This window comes from Oryzias melastigma, linkage group LG12, assembly GCF_002922805.2.
Source record: "Oryzias melastigma strain HK-1 linkage group LG12, ASM292280v2, whole genome shotgun sequence".
Lineage (NCBI taxonomy): Eukaryota > Metazoa > Chordata > Actinopteri > Beloniformes > Adrianichthyidae > Oryzias > Oryzias melastigma.
Genome location: NC_050523.1, coordinates 16,987,598 through 17,010,028, shown reverse-complemented (window position 1 = coordinate 17,010,028; position 22,431 = coordinate 16,987,598). Strand labels below are relative to the sequence as shown.

At 37.8% G+C, this 22,431-nt stretch overlaps 1 protein-coding gene across 8 annotated transcripts in view; it reads right to left on the bottom strand.

The window, feature by feature from the left end:
- The window catches only part of ank1b (ankyrin 1, erythrocytic b), an 87,316-nt gene that overhangs the window by 26,125 nt on the left and 38,760 nt on the right, over positions 1-22,431 (bottom strand). For 7 of the 8 annotated variants that reach the window (XM_024298663.2, XM_024298664.2, XM_024298665.2 and 4 more), the window contains exons 3-31: positions 22,217-22,315; positions 21,776-21,874; positions 21,463-21,561; positions 19,840-20,025; positions 19,670-19,768; positions 19,483-19,581; positions 18,368-18,466; positions 18,049-18,246; positions 17,705-17,803; positions 16,239-16,337; positions 15,899-15,997; positions 15,608-15,805; positions 15,286-15,384; positions 15,007-15,105; positions 14,663-14,860; positions 14,430-14,528; positions 12,222-12,320; positions 12,035-12,133; positions 10,964-11,056; positions 10,737-10,809; positions 10,083-10,103; positions 8,176-8,299; positions 7,935-7,998; positions 7,049-7,161; positions 5,245-5,469; positions 2,996-3,150; positions 2,668-2,879; positions 1,910-2,114; positions 1,682-1,778 (exon numbers count right to left, since the gene is read on the bottom strand). In XM_024298663.2, the coding sequence (XP_024154431.1) occupies positions 1,682-1,778; positions 1,910-2,114; positions 2,668-2,879; positions 2,996-3,150; positions 5,245-5,469; positions 7,049-7,161; positions 7,935-7,998; positions 8,176-8,299; positions 10,083-10,103; positions 10,737-10,809; positions 10,964-11,056; positions 12,035-12,133; positions 12,222-12,320; positions 14,430-14,528; positions 14,663-14,860; positions 15,007-15,105; positions 15,286-15,384; positions 15,608-15,805; positions 15,899-15,997; positions 16,239-16,337; positions 17,705-17,803; positions 18,049-18,246; positions 18,368-18,466; positions 19,483-19,581; positions 19,670-19,768; positions 19,840-20,025; positions 21,463-21,561; positions 21,776-21,874; positions 22,217-22,315 (3,548 nt within the window). The remainder of the gene's footprint in view (positions 1-1,681; positions 1,779-1,909; positions 2,115-2,667; positions 2,880-2,995; positions 3,151-5,244; positions 5,470-7,048; positions 7,162-7,934; positions 7,999-8,175; positions 8,300-10,082; positions 10,104-10,736; positions 10,810-10,963; positions 11,057-12,034; positions 12,134-12,221; positions 12,321-14,429; positions 14,529-14,662; positions 14,861-15,006; positions 15,106-15,285; positions 15,385-15,607; positions 15,806-15,898; positions 15,998-16,238; positions 16,338-17,704; positions 17,804-18,048; positions 18,247-18,367; positions 18,467-19,482; positions 19,582-19,669; positions 19,769-19,839; positions 20,026-21,462; positions 21,562-21,775; positions 21,875-22,216; positions 22,316-22,431) is intronic. The other variant, XM_024298667.2, reaches the window with a different exon arrangement.

Below are 22,431 nucleotides of genomic sequence, written 5' to 3'. Positions count from 1 at the left end.
AAAGGCTGTTTGATAGAGTGTAGAAAATGCATTGGGGAGCCACAAGTTTCCTCTTCCGCTCCATTCTGATGCATCCATATACTGTAGATTCATGTATGTCTTCATTTTCCTCGTCTGAGCTGACATCCGGCTGAAAACTGTACGATTGGATAGCTCCAATGTTGATTGCTTTTTTTGTTGCATCGGTAATGTTGGGTTTGGGGTGTGAGGGGCTGTAAGCTAGGCTGTAAACAGAGAGCTCTAAGCCAGTTGAAAGGGTGTGCTGTTTAAAGCGTACATTTCTAATGAACTACTGCCACTCTGCGGATACTGTGTCTTGGAAAACAACACTAAATTTTGGCTAAAAACGACATAATCGTGATTAAGATGGCAGTCAAAATGCAGGTTTTTGCAGCAAATTTGGCAGGTGGGTTTGTAATTGGGAAGAGGCGGCAGCCGCAGAATCTGAATTTTGAGAAAAAGTTAAAATTTTACGGAGATGGGACGATTTTATTGACATTGGTCAGTGACTGCTCGGGCAAATCTCGAGGTCACGTGGTGGCAGTCCACTGGCCGTCAAATGGCAGGAACCCAGCAGCACAATAAGTGACGATAATTGTTGATCAGACTGTCACCCTCCAACCACCCCTTGTGTTGCCGTCCCACTGCCACTATCCAATTATTAGAAATCAGATGGTAGCAGCACAGGCACTCAACAAAGGCTGGCGATAACCATGTGCCAATCTTGTGGTACTGGCCACTGTGGTCCAAATGAGGAGACAGCACTGATGCTACACAAAACTCATCATGGTGTTGATATCCCCACAGCAACTCAGAGACCTGCGTCCTGACGAATTTCGGTTGATGCTAAGAAGAATTCAAAGAAACATCTAAAAATGTGTCTTCATAAAGTGACAAGATAATAATGTGTGATCAACAGCTGAGTTGTGAATGAACAGTGGTGCCGAGTGGTCTGCTTTTTATATACTCCCAGTGGCATTTTAAATGGACGGCTGCTGTTTGGAGCAACACATTCTCAGCCCCAAGTTGTCCAATATTGACCCCTCAGTGTCACTTTTTGACGTTTTAGATGCCCCTAACTTTTTTTGACTTGACAAACTTGCTGTTTGTAAAATCAAGGGTCCTCGGTACTGGTACCCTAACCCCGTACCAGTAAACTAACCTTAACCCAGTGCTGGTTTGCCTCTGGTACTACGTCTGGTACCGGTTCGGATCCGGTCCCGTCTTAGGTTAAGGTACTAGTGTGCTATGCGTTGGGGTACTAGACCGGTTCTGGCCTGATTCAGTAATGGTGTCATCCCCGACACCTGATGGCCGCCTGACTGCCCTTCATACAACATTCATGATCACGCCAACGATTAAAAAAAAAAAAAACAAATCAGACATGGAATTTTGAAAATCCTGTCAATGCCTCCCCATCACATGGTGGCTGTTGAATTTGTGACTACAGCATAAAAAATCAATGGAAACACTTTTTAAAATATATCAAAAGATGATCTGAGTGGGACTTTAAAACTTATCAGTATATTTAATAAACAATTAACATTTTTTCACTCACCTCCTTTTTCACAGCTACTTTTTATCAATGCAGTTTTATGTACTCTATTTTTATTTCATTTTTGTAACTTAAGCTGGCACAATCCATAGAAAAAGGAATGAATAAAATGCAGAAAAGGTTCACCTTGCAGACACGTTGGTGGTAAAACTGGCACAGTTGTGAGCATACATCAGCTTGGTGGTTCCAGTGATGTCCTCCCACTGAGCTGGAGCCGTTCCACCTGAATCAGCAAAACCACACTGTGACATTCACAGCTAAGCAACATCCTACACACTCCTCACATCTTCTATTTCAAAACGAACAACATGAGTGATAGCTTCACCTAGTAATTGTGTAATGAAGTAGCAGTACCTATGACGCTGCAGAGGAGGCGTAAGCTGGTGGTGTCTCCTTCGCCGGCATCACGGGGACTTTCCCGCCAGGACGGTGGTAAAGGAATACGCAGTCCGATCGGACGATGGAATTTGCGTCTGCGTGGTTCAATGGTCACCACTGGACTGAAAGTCGCCTGGTTGCCGAGCTGCCTCGTTAGCAGCTCATCCGGGATTGGTTGAGCCTGAAGAGTTGAGGGAATAGCTCATTGCAAATGTGGCATCATGTCAGTTTAGAGGCCCAAAAAAAAAAAAAAAAACGTCTGCATATGAAACCGTAGGATAAAAACAGCGTTGCAAACCCACATGAAATGAAAATAAAAAGAAAACGAAACATGTGGCAAACGGAAATGCACAGGCATACTCACACATGCAACAAAATTCATACTTCACACCTGACCCAACTCAGACCAGAGCACCATCTCAGTCAGTGCGGCTCACAACTTAAATCAGGAAACTGAGGAGTGACGAATGGCTGGATAAAAGCAAAACACAAGCAGATCAGAACAAAGCAAAGCAAACTTCCATCTCATGCTGGTTATTTTACAACCTTAGTGTCATGACAGGAAATGCAAAATAGTAATACACTGCCGTGATCAAAATAACAAATCATCCATGTTCTGCAACAGTGAAAAAATACTTTTTGCTTCAGCCATCTGATTTTGGTGATGTTTGGTTTATACTGCAAAACACAAAATAGGATTTAACCTCTATCCAACCACACAAATCGCAATTTACCTGCAGTCCCAGCCGAACTCTCTTGGTGACGGCAGTTTCAGGGAAAATGGCCTCCACGTGAGGCACCAGTTTAGTGGTCAGCCGCCCGCCTTCTGGACCGATGAGGTCACTTTCCTGCTGAATGCGGGAGACCACGGCGAAGTAAAGGGGAAAGTCGGTGGAAATGATCCGGCGGATTCTCTTCTTCTCCAGTTCCTCTTGGCTCTCCAAGTCTACAGCAAAGGGCAGACAGACCAAAGACAAATCAAGTGGATTTAGGACAAGCTGCTGATGTGACGGTTTTCTAAATAGGAGTGCGTCATCTGTAACAGTGACATTTATCACTGACCTTCATCCATGCCGTTTAAAATTGTTTCCAGAACTTCGTCGCCATAGCGATTACGATGCTCCTTCCAGACTGAGCCGTTTTCACTGCGAAGTACGACCAACTCTCGATCTCCTCGACCAAGTGAGGCAAAGTGAGGAATTTCCACAATCACGGGTCTGTGAAAGCAAAACCAAACAGCATGAAAATCCTTGACTATATAAAGTTGATGTCACCATCAAACATATATAAGAAGTTCAAAATATATTTTACAAAGTAAATGTATAAGAAAAAAAAATTGAAGTAATTATCAAAGAATCTGATAAATAAAACAGATTTTAGTAATGTTCTAAGTGTTCCCTGAGGTATTATAAATTAAACAAAAGAAAATCCCAATCTTGATTGAGCAAGTAATCTCAAGCATAGATAGTATTTAGCGAAAACAGGACTAATCCCTCCCCCCTTACCCTACAAATAGGAAGCACCCATAGAACACAGAAAGTCAAAATCCCATAGACTTTTATTAAAAATAAACAGTTAATTCTCAGTCATTCTGTTTGTCTTGCTCTGGTGTCTATTTTTAACATGTGCTTGCTAATATATATATATATATATATATATATATATATATATATATATATATATATATATATATATATATATATATTTGTCATTATATATTTTCTTTATTGCAAGTTATTCAAGTAATAAACTGGCCAATCAGATGCCTCAACAAGAGGTCCAGGTTGTTAATGTAAATAAGAACTTGTTCTTAATAGTTTACCTGGTTAAATAAAGGTTTAATAAAAAAAAAATGAAAAAAAACAAGAGCATGTGGTGCCTGCTGGCCCCACCTCAAACATTCAAAGCATTTGATTGACAGATACTTGGACCAATAACAGCTTACTAACGTTGTCTGGTCCCAAAAATTGCAAAATCAGGCAATATCCATACCGTGGAAAGATTTGGAACCCAAGGTAAGGCATTTTCTATTGGTGACGTCACAGCCTTGTTTTGTCCTTCTCTATTTATGTCAATGTTCTCAAGCAGTCATGGCTATGGTATCCCATCCCACAAACAACTATGATTGAGAAAGAGACGTCATGAAATTTTGTCTGTTCCTCTAAAGTTACATGCACATCGGTCTGGGAAATGCGCGATAAAGCGAACAACATTTACTAAAAAGACATGCGTTTTGGGCTTCTGCGTTCCTCGCGTTCATATTTAGCTATGGAATTTTTACTACAGTTTTTTTGCTCTATGTATAAAAAGTGTGGCCATTACTCCCTGTTGACAGTTAAACAGGATCAATCTTTGACCAATGAGGGACTCAGATCTGGTAGCAACGTTTGAATGGAGTCCCTTTCAATTCACAGAGGTGGAAACCGATTGAAAATTCATTATGGCGGAGAAATTAATGACTGTGGTTTTTATGAGGCCAGAACAGTCTCATAATTCAGAAATGCATACAGTCTATTTCACAAATGCAAACACTCCAATTCACAAGTATAATTTTATGCAAATTAGTAAAATACATTTGGAAATCCACACGTTGTTTTTCAAAAATGCACTGTTGTGGCCTCACAGATTTGTACCCGACCGGAATTACATGACACCAAGTCTTTCATATATCAAAAAAAAGAGCTGTGATAGAAAAAACTTGGAGCAAGATTTACGAGATTTGTATCGCTTTGACATTTCGTATCAAGCGTCATGGCGAACAAGCGCGAATAAACAGAAGAAGAAGAAGAAACCTGCCCTCCTCATCTAGTGTGAACACTATGGGTGACATTCAAGGTTCAAGAACCAGTGAGAACGTAGCATAAAACATGCACTCAAGCCTCAAAGGAAACCAGTTAGCTTTGGCTCGTTAAAAAGTATATGGATATGTTGTCTGTCAAAGCAGGATTCTATTCATTCTGCACAAACAGAACGATAATAAACTGTGAAATTAGTGGAATCGTTACCTGACGTCTAGGAACTCTGGTTAATAAGTACGAACTCTAGAGTATCATTGCTATGCTGTTTGACCTGACACACTACAAAAGATGCTTCTTTCTGCGTTTCATTATTTGATTCGGTTATACAACAAATATGGTTTAGTGTTTTGAACCAGGTTTGTTAAATACAAGGTCAAATTAACATAAGATATACTTCTAAACAAGTACCTCATCATCTTTGCATTGTTATAGGTTGGCATTGACAACAAGATTTAAAAACTCCAAAAAGTCATACTATATGGAAGTATCAATAGTTAACCATGTCGGACTCACCCGAGGAACTGCATACTGGATGGACCCAAGGAGATGATCCGACTAGCAAGACCTTCCCCTTCCACCAGTGGAGGAGGTGTGGTGAGTTTCTGAGGCTTGACAAGGCGGCAGGTGATGCGGGTCGGAGCTGCACAGGTGCGAGGAGGGATGATGACCCGCAGGCCGTGGTGTCTGCTGCCCCGCATGGAGCCTCCCCGAGCGTCCACCATAAAACTCACTAGGAAGCTGAGAATTATGTAAAAAAAAGTTGCAAATTCACTAACTCTACTGACGATACTTACATTTATCAGGATTGCAGTAGATTAAGCTGAATGCTAACCCCTATAATGACAATCTGGTGCTTGACTACAGTTTTACTGTTTTTAAGCACAAAAGCTTTCCAAATTTTATTTCTGGTTGGCCCTTATGGCCTGATTTGTTAATACCTTTTGTGGATATGTATTCTTCCTGTAGCTTCAAGAGTTTTTATAGATTATGTGGTTGTTTTGGCATTTTTTTCAGTTGCACAGATATTCAGCAAATTTTACTATAAATGATCTAAGATATGGAAAGTCAGAGAAACAGAAGGTTATACAGACTACTGTTCAAAAGTTTAAGGTCACTCTGACAATTTTTTGTTTTCCATGAAAGGTCGCACTTTTATTTACCAAATGAGTTGTACAATGAATAGAAAATAGAGTCAAGACATTGACAAGGTTAGAAGGTTGATTAGAGTACTAATCAATAAAGCCGCCAGTAGAGGACCTTTGAGGCTTCTATTTCTCTAACTGTGCTTATGTTATTGCTCAGTTATTCAATGGAACCTACCATTTATTTTTCTAATCTGGTTAGAGCCTGTTTGTGCTGTTCTCTAAAGAGAGTAATACACACTGTTGAAGGAAATCTTCAGTTTCTTGGCAATTTTTTTTTCATGGAATATGTTAACATTTCTATTTATTTATTCAACATCTTTAAGTTTGTCAGTTTAAATCCTGTTATCATACAAAAGCATAGATTATAAACATGCTGACTGGTTATTTTACTCGTATTAACATAGTTTAACAGTTTTATTTAGTCTTTTGGTTGATAGAATTCTTAGATACTAACAAACCCAGCTCCAACTTCAGCTCCATGGAAACTGAAGGTCACAAACATGCAGCTGTGAGGAGAGGCTGATCTTGTGTGTGTGATTTTTGAATGCACCTTCAGTGTGTGCAGATTGAATGTAACCGTTTTCTGTCCACTCCTTGCTTGCAAGTAAAACCTTAAAAGTTATGTTTTTTTATTCTTGAGTCTTATTGAATCTTTTTGTATGTCTGGAAAACTGGACTAACATTTCTTTGCTGTGCGTTTTCAGGAAAAGTGTCCTGACAGAATTGCCTTCATTTCTAAGAACAATCGACTGTTGAGTTTCACACAAAATATCTCTTTTCTGACCATTTAGTTTAATCAACCTCACAAATGTGATGCTCCAGATGCTCAACATGCTTCTTTAACCAGCCACACTGTTGTTTGCTGTACAAACATGATTGCAAAAGGGTTTTTTTAATCATTTGTTATCCTTCTGATGAGCAAACACATTGTACCATTAGTGCACTGGAGAGATACTTGCTGGAAATCTATCAAGTCACCTGTCTAGATAATTCACCAAAAACTAGACAATTGCAGCTAGAATAGTCATTTTTTAATCATTTACCACATTAATATAGTCTATATCCAATCAGCTTAATGTTATCTTCATTGAAAAAAATTTGAGCTTTTTTTTTAAACACAAGAACATTTGTAAGTGACCCAAGACTTTTGAACAGGGGTCTGATGGGCTCACCCTGTGTGAATAGGGCTGGCCACAGGGCTGACGTTGTCCGAAGTCTCTGTGGCTGGACTGCTGGGGATCAGCGAGTCTTCGTCATACTCTTTTGGCAAAGGAATGGGGGTGTGCTGGGGTCAGAGAAGCAGAAAAAGCATGAAAAATCACGAGGCGAAACCAAGGCACTTGAAAGTTTGAAGAAAAGAGGAAGCATCAAAATGAAAATGCAAATTGTGGACACTAGGACTTGTGTTGGTGAGGTATTTTTAGTCCTTAGAAAAGCATTTGACACCGTAAATAATGAATTTCTTCTGTCAAAATTAACATATTTTGACTTTTCCTTGGATATTATTCAGTGGATAAAATCCATCCATCCATCCATCCATCTTCTTGACCGTGGATAAAATCATATATGGAATTGAGAAAACAATGTGTTCGCATTGACAATGTCAAATCAACTTTTATGGGTTTTCCTGTTGGTGTACCTCTGGGCTCAATTCTTGGACCTCTGCTATTTTGTTTGTATGTAAAGATGTTAAGATTACTATCTTGTGATGTTCTTTCAAAGGATGTGAATGTGTTAGATTTATTGCTCTGTCCTTTCTTGATTTCTCTGTGTAACTTCCAAGGGAGTACAGATGTAAATTAGCATGTGTGCTATAATCTAGTACATTTAAAACTTGACTCTGTATAGTCATACATTAATACACATGGTCCTTAATAAATAAATAAATAAATAAAATAAAAGCAATCCAAACGTTTTGAAATCTAAACCCTGAACAAAGATAAGTCACAATATTGGATACAAAAACCAGGTCGCTTGTGAGAAAGTGGCTTTTTAACATTGCTTTTTTTTTTTTTTTAAGCAAAAAATAACTAATGTGTTCACATAACTGAAGCACACCTGGTCCAGCTGAACCGTCTCTGGAGACACACAGGGGATCCTCGGAATAGCAGGAGAATATGGCCTACAGCAAAAAAGATTAGAGTAATGTAGGACACGACACAAAATATTCTGCAGGAAAATTCTATTCAAGGTTCATATAAAAGAGCAAAAATGCATCAACTCCTGGACATGTAGTCTTATGTTTTTGATTTAAGGTCCACTCCTTTACCCCACTTAAAAGAATGATAAAAAGACTTACGTGGTTCCCACACCCCCCTCAAAATCTCGAAGCGTCTTTTTCGGAGAGAGGAAGTCGTCGTCCTGGTCCTTGAAGTCATCGAGTTTCAAGTATCGGGCTCCGTCCAAACCTAGAAGCTCGTCACCTGTAGGCAAAATTAAAAAGTTTAAAAATACGGCTCAAGGAGAGAACATGTTACCAAGAGGCGGAGAATGCACATTGCAAAAAAAAAAAATGGAACATTTAGGAGAGAAAAGGATGAGATTGTGGGGAGTGATGCTGATCTCAGCTCTGACATTCTCACACCATTTCCAACGTAGAGAAAAAGTTCAGCGTGTTCCAAAATCATTCCTCAATTGTTTTTAAGTTAAATTTCTCAAAATGTACTTGACTCCCAGGTGATAACAGTAATTGTTATACCTCCATCTTCATCCCTTCGCCTTCAGGTAACCACAAAAAAATGACCACAAAGCAACTGCACATATTTTTGCTGTAAGCAATGGAGGTAAACCAACAACAAAGCTTAATGAGGAACCAAAGGAGAGGACTGGAAGACAATGGGCATCAACACGGTTCAGGACACTGCATGGACAGCAAACTGCGAGGCACCTGGTTACAGCTTTTTATTTTATTTTAGTGAGCATGCCCACAGATGGAGGATGAAATCACACGGGGTGATGACTGTTTTCTGTGTAGGAGAAAATATCTCAATTAATAAGAAGACTGACATTAAAAACAACTGCATTAACATTTAAAGACCCACTCCAATTATCTTTTATCTACTGTAAAATTTTTCTTTTAATTATAAGTATACAGTTTTTAGCCAAAATCAAAAACCTGTGTCGTTTATAAGACAGCGTTTTAGCAGAGTGGAAGGAGCTTATTGAAAATTTGTGGGCGGGACTGTTAACCCAGAGTAAGCCTTCCCTCGTTTCCCATCATCCCTTTGTTTACACGCTCTACTGCTAGCTTTGGGCCCCCAATCTAACGTTAGCAGTCCAACAAAAACGGCAATTAATATCAAAGCTATCCAAATGTACAGTTTTAAATCAGATGCCAGATCAGATGAGGTAAACTAAGATAGATCTATTTGCCTGCAAGTGGATGCATTGGAATGGAGCAGAGCAAGGAGCTTGTGGCCCTCCAACTGTAGCACCTGTCTCCCTACTTCACAACGAACTGAATTCAGAAACTCTTAAAAACATGCTAAAAGCACCAAAAAACAATGTTTTTTATTAGAGTGGTTCTTTAAAAAAACAAATAGTACCACAGAACAAGACAGAGATGCTCAAAAGTGCGCTAACATCCATCAGTACAAGCTGTTCAGGAATGCAAAAAAAAAAGTGTTAAAGAAGGAGCAAGTGACACAATGAGACAAGTAAAAAGGAGACAGATATTTCGAATGAAGCCTGGGTGTAACAACGCCGCCATAACAATTTGGAGAAAAAAAAAGCACAGAAGCTGTTTAAAGTGGGGAAGGGCTGCATCAGGCAGCTGCTTCGCTTAGTTTGCAGCCGGTTTCACATCTGCTGCACGGCGTCTTTTTAATCAGCACGTGAATCAATTGGGCTGTAAAAAGCAGGAGGAACAGCAATGCTGAATTAGAAAGAAGCCACTTTTATACGCAGGACATCTGGAATCCTGTCAGAAATTTTCCACAATTCGGGGAAAGGAAAAAAGGCATTGTTATGCTGATGTAGAGCTTTCAAAAACAAGGTTTTTTAGACAGGACAGAAAGGAGAGGAAAGGAAAAAGCAATGGAGGACAAAAAAGGACAGAGTAGCAGACAGGGCTGAAGTAGAAAAAAATATATATTTAGAAAAATATTAAGTGACAAACAGATACAATGGCAAAGTGCAATTTGCAATGAAGAAACAAGTTCACCAGCCACTGGACTGGACAAGGCAGAAATACAGACTTAATCCTACCTAACGTTAGCTGTGCAACCCCTACAAAACAAATGGAGAAGGCGTTATATACAGACATGTATCAATGCTTCTACATTTATAGAAAAACATAAATTTTTAGCGATTTCCAATGCAGTCTTCTTGTAGCAAATCAGCTGAAAATAACAAAAACTTGTGATGCATTTAAGCCTTTGTAATCATTGTATCAAAGTCTATACACACATTTCTGTGAACCTCCCCCATCTCATTAGCACGATCCAAACTTTCCTTAAAACTTATTAATTGAATAATGTTTTCTGCCCTGTAGTTCATCATCATTCCACAAGAGGCAGTATAAAGGATTGTCCTGCTCATTTCAAAATGGCTACCTCCATGAAATCTCAAAAACGCCTTTGGCGGGAAAAAGTTACGCTAATTTTCTAAGCCTTTTGGGAAAAATAACTAATCTTTTTTTTAAATGACAACTTGATGTGTTGAAAGAATGTAAGCGAAAGAATGTACAATAATTGATACAATCTAATTGTAAAGAACATATATTTAATGTTTTTTCTTTGTTTTCGAAGATTTGATCATGGACTTTAAAAAACAGTTTTAGCTAAAAGTTATATTGAATGGTCTGTGAGTCTTTTGATGTAGTGGGCTTTATAGGATCAATAACAGAACTCTGTAACCCACCTTCATCTTCAGAAACATCCAAGATCTCATCGACTGTCTCCGGAAAGCTCATGCGATGCTTTTCTGTGGTGATCTGCAAAGAACCAACCAATGAGGGAATTAAGTGATAAGATACATAAAGAGGCTGAAAATAAAAAAAAATAAAAAACAGACTTATTTTGAAAAAAAGATTTTGAGACATTGGAGCTTTCTCTTGTAGCATAAAAGAAGCACAATGTTCTGCTCACTGTGGAAACGGACTCTTCTGTAACCAGCTTCAGGACATCGATCACGGATATGTATCCGAGACGTTTAGCAATGCCCAGGGGGGATGTCCCATTCTGTGGAAAATAATTGTCAACACAAAAGTTTTAGTCAGCAAGATGAATTTTTAGTTTTTCTGTAAAATTCTACTTTACTCTTATGATAAAAAAACATTATAAGATTATATGTTTTAGTAATAAAAGCTATATACATTTCCCAGCTTTAAAGAACTTCTTCAGAAGGAAAAAAAGTGAACTTTTGAGGTTTTTTAAAACATCAGGAATTTAAAAGAAGATCATTTTTGAATTTGTCTTCTGTCCTGACAAACATTGGCCTGAAGCCACACATGAGCCACCTTGAGGTCTGTATTTGTGGAATACATTTTACAGGGTTTGGTCTCTCATAGGGGAGATCCAGAGTACTCTGTACGAGTCTGATCCAACTTTTTATCAAAAGGACTAAATTCCAACTGAGTTTTTTGGTCACTTTCTTCCTCATCAACAAACACAGACATTAGCGGATGTAACCATACACGTAACAGAGCCGTGAAAGACTGAGCCTGGAGTAATATTCACCAGATGTGCACCACGTCATCGTTGTGCTATCCTTGGTACGTTAACGTTGGGAGTGGGGTCATCTGGACCCCACAAGACAATGCACTGAACTTTTTTTTTTTTAATGATTTCAATTTTAACCGGTATCCATGGCAGACATTAAATCCTGTCCACCTTAATCCACATTTGTCATGGGATGAATAACACGTCAATGAAAGGCTTGGGTCATCTGGACCCCATAACACAGCACAAGGGTTAAACATTTCCACTCTTCCAACTGCAGGTGGCAGACATGGGGTAGTAAACTGTGGAAAGACAAGAAGAAGAATCCACTTCCTGCTTGTCCAGTGTGAACACCATGGGTTAAATGTCCATGTTGCATAAGAACATGCGTCACATGCCTGATGTGTCGTAGCTTTAGGAAAAAGGTGATTTAGGTAAACAACTTCCCATTATTCTTGTTGTGGTAAAATAAAACTGTGAAAAAAGTATATGTCTCACTGAAGTAATCTCATTTGGCAGTGCTCCATGCTTCAGCAACAGCGTGACAATGTCGGTGTGGCCCTGCTGAGCCGCCTGGTGGAGAGGGGTGTAGCCCATCTGTATGGATGCAAACAGAGTCCAGTCAGACACACAGCGGGGCTATAATGTAATATAAAGAGAGAAACATGGCAGTGGGGAGTTTCACCCTTGTCTTGGCGTTCACATGAGCCTGCTGCTGCAGAAGGAACTTCACCATTTTGATGTTGCCATAGTGACAGGCCACGTGAAGAGGCGTGTAGCCCATCTAAGACATAAAGAGAAGAGCAGAATGAGATGCTGGCCTCAAGACCAGTGTGTTTATTAGAGGTGTGTATCTTTTCCTCTCACATGATTGGATATGCATCTCAATATATAGTCTACAAATCACTTCATAAAAGATTCAATTAACTTTGAGGCAATACATTACAATCTAATTAATTTATCTAAATTGATACAATAAATATTTATTATTCATTCAGTATTTAACTGTAAATGAAAGTGCCTTTAATTGGCAAAATCTAAACTTTCATTGAAGGGTCTATGTTGTGCTTTTCTTAAGTCTTTCAGACCAGACTATATCCATATATTATCTTATATTAGCCACACTAAATAACTATTTTTTTATTTAATATGAGTTTTTTTTTTGTGAGATGTTTTCCTAGTTAGACGATTTGATCTCTGAGGCTCCGCCTTTCGCTCCTTGTAGGTGCCGATCATTTTATGATGTTAACCTAGTGGCGGCCTCAGCAGCGTGTCTGTCTTTCTTCCACAAAAACAAACGAGATTCGAACTTTTGCAAAGAGGAATGTGCACATAAAATTAAAGCGTTTTGCTGATCACTGCTTTAGAATACTCAGAGATGCGTGAATGGGGCAAAATACTGCTTTGGAGTTGTTTTCGTGAAGAATCAACATTATAATACACTTGAAAGTTCATAGAAGTTAATTTTACATCATAAAGACCCTTTAAAAATCTGTTGTATTTTTAGTCCATGCAGCTCCAGATCCACATGTGGCTCTTTTATCTCTCCATGGTGGCTCCTTGGCCAAACATAAAATAAGTCAGCAGCTCCCTGCTAATGGCTGCCTGACCAAAACTACCTAAAGAAAACTAATAAAAACAGCCTTCAAATTAAGACTACCAAGGTCCAATCCCAAGCTAAAATAACAAAACCCAGCAGTGTAAGACTGCTGAGGACAAAGAGGGGAAAAAAGAACAAAAAGGAAAAACAAAAAGAAAAATAAAATATATATTTTTGAAAGAAGGGATTTCTTAATTAGCATTTATTTAATTTAGATTAGTTAAATTTATACATTGATGGCTAAGGTGCACATAGATGATAAACTATGTAGGTTTTTACATCCCTGTTTACCTGAAGACGTCTTATTTGCTCAATGCTACCTACAGAATGAACAGATTTTATATGCAAAACAAAACTGTGGTAAAAACTTTGATCTTTTATGAGTTAATAGCACATGTTATGTTATGCTGCACAACATTGGTTAATAGCTGCCTGGAGCTGCACTAAGATGATCCTGTTCGGCACAGAGCATCTTTTATTTTTAAAATAGGTTATTTGAGCTTCTGTCAAATTAAAAAATAAATAAATAAATAAATAAAATCACATTTGAGAGATACTAGGTTGTTTTTATATTTTTTCTTTTGTTCGTGCCAAACATAGACATAATTCATATTAATTATTTAAAAAAAAAGAAGGTCATGAATACAATTCAAATTTATTAAAAGCTAAAGTAAGAGTTAGGCCTTAAGGTTTTGAACAGTAGAAAATGAGCCAAAATGGCTCTTTGCTGACCCCTGCCCTAGGGGCAGTAGAGGGACTTTTCCTACTCATTTCAACATGGCTGCCTTCATGATGGTGAGAATAACTCATTTATTGTTTTTCATTTATTTAAATGACTACTTTCTGTATTAAAAAAGGCCAAATTTGTTAATAATTAATTCTTTATAATAACGTTACACCATGTTAAAAATTTGTGGATCAAATTTGAGACAATGAGTAAATAAGGTGCTTTTTTCCTGAACATTTATATCAATATTTTTGTATTTTAAACTAACATTGTTGTGAGCAAAAACTTACACCATATCACAACTAATATCATCTTTATATATTTAACAATATTATTTTTCATGGATTTCATTAAGCAATTGAAAGATCTTAATTCCCAGTGCTTTATTGTTTTTTTTTAAATACCTATCTGTTTTTTGATGTCCCTAGTGTTTGAAATCTCATGGCAGAAGGTTTTCAAAACCTTTCAGCTTTTTTTGAGACAAAAAAACCAAAGTATTCTGGAAGTTTGTGCTTCTGACTTCAAAATCAGTCTCTCCGTGTGCCAGTGGTTGTGGTGTGACCTACCCGTGAGGCAGCATAAACAGAAGCTCCTTGTTTGACCAGCGTGTCCGCTATTCCCACATGACCCTCCTGAGCTACAAGATGAAGAGGCGTCAGTCCGTTCTGAAAAATGACAAAACAGAAGCAAAAAAAAACATCCGTTATAAATAGCTAATCGTACCTCAAAATGTAAAATCTTTTTAGTAAACATTGAAAAACTTCAGCTCTTTGAGAGATTAATGATCGTTCCAACGCACCTTGTTTCCTAGATTCACGTTGGCCTGCTTGGAGATGAGCATGGCAACCATGTCTGGCCGTCCCTCCTGTGAAGCCAGGTGCAGTGGCGTGATGCCTTGGAGAGATTCTGAGTTTGGAGAGGCTCCATTCTGGAGCAGACAACTGGCCACCTCGATCTGGTTCTGCTTGGCAGCTATGTGGAGAGGCGTGTAGCCGTTCTGCATGGAGAAACACGAACACAAGCAAACAAATCTGGATGCACAGCACTTTTCCAAGTCAGAATTCAGCATGAAAGTAGCTGCATAAGTGAAGCGCTTTAGTGCTTCCATTGTAGCGCGTGCACACACGGATGTGAGCCTCTTACTCGGGCAGTGCTGTGTGCTGATCCTCCTTTGCTGACCAGGAGTTTAACAACATCCAGGTTGTTGTGATGGACGGCCACATGAAGCGGTGTCAGGCCGTTCTGTCGACCACACACGGACATTTATAAACCCAAACACAAATCCACACAGAAACATGTATATATGAATCACAAACTATGGTCAGAAAGCAATCAGCTGATAAAAGAAGGGATGGGAGTGAGGGGAGCTCGCAGGTCCAGCTGCTCCTCACTCCTGATGTGCAGCAGCGGCGGTCGACTCACCTTTCCAGCCGCGTTGGGGTTGGCTCCTCTTTCCAGAAGGAGCTCCGCCACGTCCACCTTTCCATATTTAGAGGCCACATGGAGAGGAGTAAAGCCTTTCTGCTCGGAAAAAAACACAGAAGCTCAAAACATTGGAAACACGAAACACACTTTAAGTTCTTCAACAAGTTAAACTCTGAAAGTGAATGAATTAAAAACAATGTTACATGAATGCATAAAGGAAGGAGAAAAATGATCCTAAAGAAATACAAAACATCTTAAAATTGTGTTTGGTGAGGAATTGACCCCTGGATAAGAAGCTTTAGTTAGCTTGAGAACCAACTTTTGTCATCTTGACTTGCTGTGCTCCAGCGTCCAGCAAAATTCGAATGGTGTGGATGTGTCCCTCGCGAGCAGCAATATGTAAGGGCGTGTGTCCTGCGGTCGTGGCTGAGTCTGGGTTGGCCTTGTGCTCCAGGAGCAGCTTGACAAGCTCCTTGTGGCCCATTCGAGCTGCACAGTGTAGGGGCGTCTGGTCATCCTGCAATGCAGGAAAGATTTGGGAAATGGAGGGTCAAGACACTAAAGCTGATTTGAACTGTGAAGGAAACTCCAAGGAAAATATGTTTTTTACCTTTGCCTTTGCATCCACCTGTGCTGCGTTTTGCAGCAAGAACTGAGCGACTTCACAGTGTCCTGCTCTGGAGGCCATATGGAGAGGAGTCTCCACTTTCTGATGCAGACAACAACAGGAAATGCTTTTTTTAAACACATCATTGGAACCACTATTTAAAAAAAAAAACAAAAAAAAACTTTTTTTTTGTTATACATCCTGCTGAGTCCAGTTTCTCAGATGCTTTAGATGAGTTTTAAAATTCCTATTTCTAATTAAATAAAAAAATCTATCAAAAGGAAAAATGGTATACAACATGAAAACAATTTGCTGGGCGACTATAAAAAGAAGAGTTGCTCACCACATTGGAAGCATTAGGTGAAGCTCCTCGTTGGAGGAGGTTCTTGACAATGTTCAGATGGCCCATAAACGCTGCTACATGAAGAGGAGTGAGGCCAGACTGTACACAGACACAACAGGAACCAACATTCAACTCAAAGGGTTTTTCAAGAAGATTAATGACAATGTAATTACACTACATTTCTTTTTACATTTTTACGAATTAAAGGATAACTATTGCTTGAATGTAAAAAAAAGTTTTAAGTATTACGATGGATGGCATCAAACAGAGAAAGACTTTCCTTTTTCTCCATCATTATTTATTGCACACACAAACTGCCAAATGTACGACAGAGTATTGGGGTCACCATAAAACTAAAAAGGAGAAGTACATTTACAAGAATAAAGACATACAATTCTGAGAAAAAAGTTGTGATTTCACGAGAACTAATTTCTAAATGAATGAGAAGAAAAGTTGTAATTTTATCAGCATGATGTCTGTGATTTAGTTTTTAAAAATGTGTAATTTTTTGGGGGGAAAAGTTAGATATTTATTTTTGAAAAGTCATAATTTTGAGAAAATAAAGTTGTAACTTTATGACAGAAAAAACATAATTTAAAGAGAAGATTTATGACAAAAAAGTTGCAATTTTATCAGAAAGTCAGAAATTTATTTTAAGAGTTCTAATTTTAAGAAAATAAAATTGTGAATTTATTAGAAAAGCCATACAATTTTACAAGAATAAAGTTGTACATTTATGAGAAAAAAATTGTGCATTTATTAGAATAAAGTTGGAAATTTTTGACCAAAAAGCTGTAATTTTACAAAAAAAGTCGTAAATCTATGGAAACAGGACATAATTTAATATTATCATCAACTTTACAACTTTAACGAGTATAAAGCACATTTATAAGAAAAAATCCATAAGTCCTTTAGAAATTAAGTCCCAAAATATTGAGCAAAGTCATAATTTTATGCAAATAAAGTTAAAAATGCATGAACAAAAGTTGTAACTTTATGAGAATAAAGTCGTAAATTCATGGAAAATTGGAAAATACAAAAAAAAATATGCCATAATTCTACAAGAAAAAAAGTTGTAATTTAATTACAATAAAGCTGTACATTTATGAGAACAAAAGTTATAACTCTACTAAAAAAAAAGTAGCAATTTTATGAGAAAGAAGTTGTAATTTTATGAAAAAAGCCACCATTTTACAGGACAAAAGTTGACACTTGAAAAAAAATGTAACTTTACGAGAATAAAGTCATAAAACTTATGAGGTTCATTTCTGGGAAAAGCCATGTGTTTTGAAAAATTTAGTTGCGAAAGTCTCCATCCACATTACGTGCCGACTAAATAAAGATAAAATAAGATTTTTTTCCCCTACCCAATTGGCAGATTTACTTTTGCCTATTTAAAGAATTTTTACTTAGAATTTGAGGAACCTTGACTTCTTGGGGGCTAGTTGTTCTTGCAGAGTGCTCACCTCTGTGACGGCCTCTAGTGAAGCGGAGTGCTTTAGCAGCAGGTCCATGGACCGCATGTGGTTCTTCTTGCAGGCGATATGAAGAGGCGTGAAGCCGTTCTGGAGGAATGAGCATCAAGAGTTCATTTGATAGTCAAGAAAGAGCAGCTCTAATGTCAAACTGAAGGAAACAGGGGCGGAGCTACGAGGGGCAAAGGGGCGGAGCGCCCCTCCCAGCAATGAGCTTTTTGCCACTGGACCCCCAATATTTATATCATTAATGACAAAGATTATTAAATCATCTATACAAGCTTCTTTAATTTGAAGAAAAAAAAATTGAAATACTTTGCCGCTCTACGACTCACCAAAGCACGAGCATTGGCTTTTGCTCCTTTGTCCAGGAGAACTTTGGCCATGCGGTGGTGACCACAGTGGGCTGCTACATGAAGCGGGGTTAGGTGGTCCAGCGTGATATCGTCGATCTCAGCGTTGTATTGCAGTAGCTGCCTGACACAGTCCATGTGATCCCCTTGAGCTGCCATGTGGATTGGGGATAACCCGTTCTGTGGGGGCAGGTAATAACAATACAAAGCATAAACGCAGAGAAAGAGGAAAATAATCAACATTTAGCAGTAAAACTGGGATAATCTGAACTGATGCTGACAGCAGGGAAATGACACTAGCCTTTGTTTTAGCCTGGATAGGAGCACCGTGTTCCAACAGAATCTCAATGATGCGAACATGACCATTCCTGGCTGCACAGTGGAGGGGAGTCAGCTCGTCCTGTGAAGAAGTGAAGACAGATCAGAGCAATGGAACTGGGTAGACAAAAAAAACATACGGAGATGAACTCAATGAATTCAGTGGAAAATACTGGCTTCACTTAATTTATAGTCTAAAATGTTAAAATAGTGGAATCAGATAAAACAACTCAGAAAATACAATTGTAATCACTTTATATTTGAAAAAAATCTACTATGATAGTAAAAATTAAATAAGCAAATAAATCCTCCATTTTTTTAAATTAGGTTGATTAAAAATATTTTATTTGACAAAAAAAACTAAGCCAAAGATAAAAACATTGGTGTCTCTTTGCACAAAAGGCACAAACTCTGCAACCTACATAAAACGTAAACAACCCAAGTTGTGTTATTTTAAACCCAACTTCCAGGTTAAAAAGGAAATAACCTTTTTCTGGGTTATTTTAACTCATGGGAAAAAAACTGACATAAACTGGGTTAAAATAAAACCACTATAAGCCAAGATTTTCCGAGGAGCTGGTTGCAGACGTCAACCTCCAGAACAGGAAGTACCTCCATGCAGCATGTTCCAAAACAAGATACAAAGTCAGTGTAAATTATATAATTTACAATTCTAATGATGTCAGATACCATCTCGCCTCCCTTTTAAAAAAACAAGATCAGCATTACACCAAAAAGTGACCCCAAAAATGTATCCCAACATGAATAACCCGAGAATTTGGTTGAAGAAATAACTCAAGTGTTTTAAGATTATAGACAAAACTGTTAACCCTCTCTGGGCAGATTTTCAACTGCTAAATGCTAGCAATAATGTTACGGTTAGTTTTGTTGGATTGTTTTGAAAAGTTCTGTAGAAATAAAGCTGGAATTTATTTCATATTCAAGTCTTTAGTGGTCATTTATCACGCAGAGCCAATGTTACAAATCTGCAACGTCTCTGAACTCATTGCATGTGAAAGTCTCTCTAAAACAGAATCACAATAGTCAATTTTTTCTGTTAATAAAACTTAATTTGCTCCTGAGAGGGTTATGTCTTACCTTTGTTTTTGCATCAATCTGTGCTCCTCTGTCCAGTAGTAGTCTGACCATCATAACGTTTCCTCTTCTGGAAGCTATATGTAGGGGTGTGATGCCGTTCTGAAAGCAAAGTGACAGCTTTTCAATGAAGAAGTATAATGACTTCTGGACCTTTGAGGTTGAATTTTAACACATAAAACAAGCTGACCTTAGGGGTGAAGTTCACGTTGGCTCCTCTGTTGAGCAGCAGCTGAGCCACACTCATGTTCTCATAGTGTGCTGCTATGTGAAGAGGAGTGAAACCAGTCTGTGAAGACAGTCACAGATTACCCAGAATTCCTCAAACGCCTGACGATCACCCTGAACGCAGCTCCATACCTTGCTGAGGACGTCGGGGTTGGGGTCGTTCTGCAGGAGAACGGCGGCTGTGCGGGTGTCGTCGTTCCGTGCAGCGATGTGTAGAGCGGGGAGGCGGACTTTGCCCTTGGTGCCGTAGTTGATGAGCAGCGCCACCACATTTTCATGGCCCTGCTGGAGAGCCACGGCGAGGGGCGTGAAGCCATCCTGACGCGGGGCAACAAATAACAGACGCAAAGAAGAGAAAGAAGTGTTTTTGATGGACTTCAGGACAGAGACTATTCATAAAAAGTGATAGTGAAATATGTTATTTTATGATACTGAAAAAAAAGTATGTTGACCTAAAAAATAGACATTGGATTTAAGGGAAAAAAACAACAACTTTTAACAAAAATTAAAAGTTCTAGGTCAGTTTTCACTTTCATTATCAATGACATTTGGAACAATTCTAAAATAATTTAGTGTCTGATGTTTGCAGATGACAAGACTGTCTATCATTCTGGAACAAATTTAAATGATTTAATAGATAATAGAAGTAAAAGTTAAAAAGGGAAATACAATAAGGAAAAAGGTACAGAAGGACGGCGCTGATTGGAGGATAAAGTTTGTCCATCATTTTAACCGAAAGTTATTTGACATGAAGTGATACTGGATGTCATCATTCAATCAGCAAAGACCCATAACACCTACCTTTTCCAGTTTCTTATTGTGTTTCACTTTTTTTTTTTTTTTTCCTGGAAATTAATTTGTTTTTCAAAAAGATGTTATTCGTTTTTTTAATATTTCACTTTGTTTTCTGGATATTAATTTTTTTCGGAAATGTTTTTCAGTTTTTTTAACAATTAAATTTGTTTTCTGTAAACAAATTTTGTTTTCTGATTTTTTTTTCATTTTTTATTAACATTTATTTGATTTTCTTGAAATTAATTTGCTTTCAAAAAATGTATTTGTTTTTTTCATTTTTTAACATTTTGTTTTACTTTCTTAAAATCAATTCTGTTTTCTATTTTTTTGTTTGTTTTTTAACAATTAAATTGATAAACTTTTTGTAAATTTGTAAACTTTTTCATTTTTCGTTTTGATTTATGAAATTTTATCCTGTTTTGTTGAAAAATATTTGTTTTGCGTTTCTTATTGTTGTTGTGATCTTTAAAATATTTTTGTGTTCAGTGATTTGTTGATTTGTTGATTTGAACCTCAGGGCCACCATAGCATCACTTCATTAAGAAAAAAGAAAACAAAAGCTATTTACACGTAGCAAATTTTCTCTATGTTGAAAAGCTCACCAGCAAAAAATTTGTAGAATTAGTATATGTTGCATTTAAAAATAGTGGACACAAAAACTAAACAAAAGAGAGTAAATTTGAAAACACAATACACTAAAAGTATTTTTGCTTACTCTCTAGTTTAAATAAATCATTATACTTTATATAAAATAAAACTAGAACAAATGTTAAGTTATTTGAGCTTGAAAATATCATGTTTTAGTCAATATCTGATCTGCAATGTGTACGGAGGATTTCTGGATTAACATGAAATTGTATTCTGATGAACATCAATGAGTAACCAATAAAGTTAGGACTTTTCTAAGGAGAGCCTTGAAGACTTTTTGAATACAATTCCTGGTTTCACGAATCCACATACCTCAGTTGGGAGACTCTGATTGGCGCCATTCTCGAGCAGGAACTTGACCACCTCCAAATGGTTCTCTTGTGCAGCCATGTAGAGCGGACTAAAACCTTTCTGTTTGGGCATCAAACACATTAGAACAGTCAAACTTATGGCTAAAATTCACGCTCTATTTAATTTTATTTATTATTCTTAAAGAAAATGTATCTATGGTGCAAGTAAAAAAAAAAAAAAAAGTATTGCTGGTGCTGCCAACACTGAAAAGATAATTTTGCTCTTTTTTTATCCACCATGTCATCCTATTAGATACACAATCAGACACACTCACATGGGACTGGGCATTGACATTGGCACCGTAGTTGACAAGCTCAGCCACCACTTTCTCCTGTCCAGCCAGAGCTGCGATATGAAGGGCCGTGTTCCCTTTCTGGAGTCAAGCAGAAAAGATTTAAGCACAATTTTTACACAGCGGATCTTTTCTTTATAAATATGTAAAGCAACCAAAACGCAACTAAAAATGCATGTTTTTGGGATGAAGTGTAACAAACTGACTTTTTGAGGCCTTAAGAGGCTCTCACAGGGCTACACAACATTTTTAGATACATTTGTAGAGTAAATCAGTAGGTCCTGAGATTAATTTCCAAAAAATGTAACACTAAAATTTAATTAAAAAAAAAAAAAAAATAGCCACACCAGCTCCAAGTTGGTCTGCTGACAGAGCAACTTTTCTATTTGTTGGAGCTGCAGATGAACACAGAGAGCCACTCACCTTGGTGGTTGCCTCCAGCTCGATGCCGGAGTGTAGAAGCTCCAGGACCATTTTGACATGACCTTCTTTAGAGGCCAGATGTAACCCGTTTAGACCGTTCTGAGGAAGAAAACGTCATTTAGTCAAAAAGAAGTTAGAACAAAACAAATGTTGTAATAACTCAGTTATACTTTTTATGACCTTTGACCTTAGATATGAAACATATTTGCTTTGCT